We start from the raw sequence: 5,157 nt of genomic DNA on the forward strand, positions 1-5,157 counted from the left end.
GCTGACTAGCAACCAAGAAATGTGTTTCAAAACAACTCGGTTATGTTGCTACCACTTTTGTTGAACACATTTTTTTTCGATTGTTTGCAGAAACCCTTGATTAAATCAAGTTTAATTTAAATTCAGACGGAAAATGATTGACTATTACGTAAAGAAAGCTCGTTGAGAATCAACACATGGAAGGCTCATTCTTGGAACAAAAATCTTCTCCTGAGAAAGAAGCAGTTCAGCAGTGCATGAACAGTTTCCACCCACACAAACAATGTTCAGCTGGTCTAACTACTTTGGTGCTAAAAGCGATAAGATCATGTCAAATCAGGTAACACTAAAATACAAAAAATAGTATCACTTTAGAATACAGCCCGTCTTTTTCTCTGTAAATTCAGTGTAGGTAGAGTGAAACTGTGTTGTTATCGGCATATATCGATATGTAACAACTGATTCCGTGAACCAAGAGGCAAACGATCTACAGAATAACAGCGTCCAATCATTCTGTATGTGTAATAACGTCACGATTACTGTCAATAACCACAAATTATACCCAGGAGAATGACATCTCTGTTTAAAACATTTAAATGACAGTATTTAAAAACTGTTGGGTAATTGTTTCATAAATGTAGGGTACAGCTTACACGATGAATTTGGCAATATAAGCAAAGATTTTGACTACTAATTACCTTTTCTATTATTACATTCAATTACATTTTTGATTTTAAGATATATATACATATATATATGTATATCTTAAATACTGGAAGAGTGATGAGTTACGGGTGTATCAGGATGTTCTAATCTCATCCTGGGCACTTGTGGAAACAAAAAAAACAAAAACAAAAAACAAGGAAAACTCAGGTAGAGCACAGGACAGCATTGGCAGCAACAACCAGGAGAGGGAGCCAGAGGGACAGGGATCTGTCAAACTGTGACACACTGCTCTGTCAGTGAATTTGTAAAATGCCAAGATCACATTTTACTCAATTTAACTATTGTGTGATGATTACCTGCACATTATTATTATTATTTTTTTTTTATTATCTTCTATATGGGTATGGAAGAATGGTGTTTCAGGATGTGGGGGTGTGGTCCTGCCCCCAGACTTTAATTGTTTCACTTTACATTACATCACAAAATTAGTCTTTATCCCAAAGATTAAGCACCATTCAGCATTTATTTGCAATTAGTAATTCTTTAGCCTTCTGACATTATGCTTAATTGTGATGTTTACATCATAAAGTTTAAGACAGGCTTCACCCTCAATTTATGTTGCAGAAAAAGTTTTAGTTAAACTTTTTTTCATAGGGTCAAGTTAAAAGTCTATTTGAACTGAACACAATTATTTAATCGCCCTTCAGTAGCCGGGATAGGCTCCGGCACCCCGCGACCCCGAAAGGGAAGAAGCGGTCAAGAAGATGGATGGATGGACAATTATTTAAATAAAAAAATACAATCCTTGTTTATTTACATAAAGTTTTATCAAACCAACTAATAGAAATTTGATGAACTAAAATGAAGAAGCATAAAGTAAAACTTGTTTATCTAAAATTCTTTTATTTGACAGTATTTTAAACCACAATTCTGGGGATAAAAATAATTGTGAAAAAAAGCCAAGCCCCACATGAACAACAAATGCCTTCAAATGAAAAATAACATTGTTATATTTAGATTCAGAAATCTTACAGACCTTTGATGAACAGGAAAATAAGTGAATTGATTAAACTGGTGTAAGTTTGACATTAATCAGCTTTATTAACACTAATAAAAAAAAACACTTTATACCAAGCTTTTTTTTATATTATGTGGCTCAAAGTACAGTTACAAGTTTTTACTCCTCAAACTTGTACGATTATAATATCCAGGTGACGTTCCTCTTCTTGTCTCACGGTTGCACTGGTTTAACTTTTATGGACAACGAATTTGGTGAAAGTCCATATTTTTGGAGAAGCTATACAAAACACACACAATGTAAATGTCAATACTGCATAATAACATATACAAGATTTAAAAAAGCATGTGTTACAATCTATTCTTTGCGATTTTAAGAAATGTGAGTAGAATCGTCACCTCTTCAATGGTTCTCTGCACTTCAGCTTCAGTCATTGGACCAAAAGGCCTAAATCCCATGTCCAGTCCAACTACGTAGTCTGATTAATAAACATTAAAGCTCATATTAGGTCAGAAATGTTTTATATTTTACAAAAATAAGCAAACAATTATTTAAAAAAAAGAAATGTTCAGAGAAAGTGTTGACTCACTCGGGCCGTTGGTTGTTGAGGTTGTTTTTGTAAAGAAGTGAGAAAATAATAAGGACAAAACAATTGTTAGAACTTTACTAACATCACACAACATCCAACTTTAAGATTTTTTGAGCGTGAACAACTGTATGAAAGGGTTTCACAAAAAAATGCCTTGTTCGTTTCAAGTTATACAGATTAAAAAGTAAAAAAAATCGTACCTGTTGCTGCAGTGATGTTGACCCCAGAGCTCCTGACGTTCTCAAACACAGAGAACAGAGTGAATGTGTATTTAGTTCGAGCAGTGAGAGATGAGACTGTGTGGTTGACTACTCCATCTCCAGCTGGAGCTCTGATGTTTGTCTCTGTGCCGTTAAACTGAAGAACAAAGCTGACATTGTTGTTCACTTTATCCCACTGCAGAGTGATGCTGGTCTCATTCTGTGTTGATGCTTTAAAGCTTTTTGCATTTTGAGGAGCTGAAACAGAAAGAAGGACAGTAATGTCTCAAGCAAATTATGAGTTTTTACGTCTTTAAAACAATTAATCACATTGATATTTCAAAATGATACATTTAGATGATGCAACGGTTTTAATGTTAATTTTAAAATGTCTCACCAGTAACAGCTGTGAGTTGTTGTCCGCTGCTTCTGACATTCTCAAACACAGAGAACAGAGTAACTTGATATTTAGTTTGAGCCGTCAGTGATGAGAATGTATACGTTTCTGGTCCATCTACATTTGAGGCAGTAATGTTGGTTTCTGTGCCATTAAGCTGAAGAACAAAGCTGACGTTGTTCACTTTATCCCACTGTAAAGTGACACTGCTCTCATTCTGTGCTGATTGTCTGATATTTTGGGGATTTTGAGGAGCTGTAAAAACAAACGACAATGTTTAAGGGATAACTATGTGTAAAAACTTTAGATTTAGTACTTTACAAATCCTTTAAGAGCATATTCATAAGTAAGTAAGTAAAGTTTATTCATATAGCACTTTTCCCAGACAGCAGTCACAAAGTGCTTTACAGGATATAGGTAAAAGAAATACACAAAATAAATAAAAGCGATACATAAAATACAGCATATTTAAAAGTACATAGAAATACTAAACACAAACAACTCTAAAAACCATTATTATTCATGTTGTCTTCCACAGCGCCATTTACATTTAATAGTTGTAGACTAAACTCTTTTTTTGTAGCTTTATAACCTCGTTTCCACTGAGCGCTACGGTCCAGTCTGGTATTTAAGTGTCTCCATTGTAAAATGGACCCATCAAACAGTATTGAACTGTAACTTTTAGAGGTCCACATCCATTGTAGGTCCATACAAAAATTGTATAGATGGTTGTTGTTACCCGTTTATTTGCAGAAAGTGATGACGACGTTAGAAAACACCATTATAGCGCTAATCTACCAATTCCTGGCTCCACTTTACGGCGGTATTTTTCTTAGCTGCCAACAATCTCCTTTTAAACAACATTCAATTCATGTTATAGACGATGTACGAAAAGGAAAGCAAGAAAGAGACGAGCAGGTGGATAACCTGCATTGTTGTTGCTTTTCTAGTCGTTGCACTGCAATGACACGGTAGTGGTCTATTCCACACATGTACCATGAAAATAAAGCGCTCAGTAGGAACGAGACTTAACTCAATAGAAACACTCGTCAGAATTAACTGGTCTGTGCCGTAAAGACCAGTTTGCAATCAGTAGTCACTAAGCAAAGCAATGCTGTTCAGTCTTGATCGAGCATTCGGGTAGTTCTTTAACTGTAATAATCTTCTCACCAGTAACAGCAGTGATGTTGATTGCATTGCCTCTGATGTTCCCAAACACAGTGAAGAGAGTGAATGTGTATTTAGTTCCAGCAGTAAGGGATGAATATGTGTAAAAGATTGGTCCATCTCCATTTGGTGCATTGATATTGATTTCTGTTCCATTAAACTCTAAGATAAAGCTGACATTGCTGTTCTTTATAGTATCCCACTGCAGAGTGATGCTGGTCTCATTTTGTCCTGATACTCGAAAGCTTTGATTAGAACCTGAAAAACAAAAGTTAGAACAAAATGCTTAAAAGATTGTATGTTTTATATTTGTTTATCAATCAGTTCTGGAATATTTTAAATCAATTGCGCAAGAAGCTCGTAAGTGCTTTTAAAGAGACAAGTCCTGCCTCTTTACATGCAACCTGACTGTTAGGAATGAGAAAATTAGACAACGATAGTGTAGTTCTCACAAGCATTTCTGTATCACGTGCACATCCAGTGCATTTGCAGGGAGCAAGTGCCTTTACCTCTCTAATGGGTAGAGAGTGGTGTAAGGACATCCTTGTACAGTGCATGTAACTGTACAAATACTTCAGTATACATTTACCGTACTACAATCACACTTTTCACTCTCATGATGCCCCTTAAGGTGGCCCAGGGAACTGCAAAACACACCTGTACTCCCCTCGTATGGATGCATGTACTGACTTTACTGCATCACTGTGTGGTAGAGACTCCAAAGAATTGTAAGATCAGCAGAGCGACCACCATTATCAAAGACTGCATACATCTGGCCTGCCCGCCGTTCAACTTACTGCCCTGCCCAAGATGCTGCCGGTCAGTCAAGACAGAAATCACAAAAATGAGGAAAAGCTTTTTCCCAGAGGCAGCCACTTTCTTGCACACCTACAAAAACAAGCCACACCCCACTTGATGACACAGATTTTTTTCTTTCTCTTTTTTGTTCATGTTTTAATTTTTCAAATATTTACTCATTTATAAATAAAATTCCCTCTTTTCCCAATTCTTTCTCCAGGTATTTTTTTTAAGCATAAGCACATATGAAAGCATAATGTTTGGGATTTTTGCCATTATGTCACTGACAATAAAGATGCAGTGCTCTCCTGAGAGGGTTTTTTTTTTCAACACATGGTACAGG

The 5,157-nt window shown here is 35.9% G+C and overlaps 1 protein-coding gene across 1 annotated transcript in view; it reads right to left on the bottom strand.

Annotated features, from left to right (window-relative positions):
• Window positions 1-1,008: 1,008 nt before the first annotated feature.
• LOC118600054 (tenascin-X-like) overlaps window positions 1,009-5,157 on the bottom strand; it is a 5,792-nt gene continuing 1,643 nt past the window's right edge. The window contains exons 4-8 of the mRNA XM_036216696.1: window positions 4,020-4,274; window positions 2,850-3,104; window positions 2,453-2,710; window positions 2,062-2,132; window positions 1,009-1,942 (exon numbers count right to left, since the gene is read on the bottom strand). Of these exons, the coding sequence (XP_036072589.1) occupies window positions 1,877-1,942; window positions 2,062-2,132; window positions 2,453-2,710; window positions 2,850-3,104; window positions 4,020-4,274 (905 nt within the window). The 3' untranslated portion in view covers window positions 1,009-1,876. The remainder of the gene's footprint in view (window positions 1,943-2,061; window positions 2,133-2,452; window positions 2,711-2,849; window positions 3,105-4,019; window positions 4,275-5,157) is intronic.

Source organism: Oryzias melastigma, linkage group LG18 (assembly GCF_002922805.2).
Source record: "Oryzias melastigma strain HK-1 linkage group LG18, ASM292280v2, whole genome shotgun sequence".
NCBI classification, from domain to species: Eukaryota; Metazoa; Chordata; class Actinopteri; order Beloniformes; family Adrianichthyidae; genus Oryzias; species Oryzias melastigma.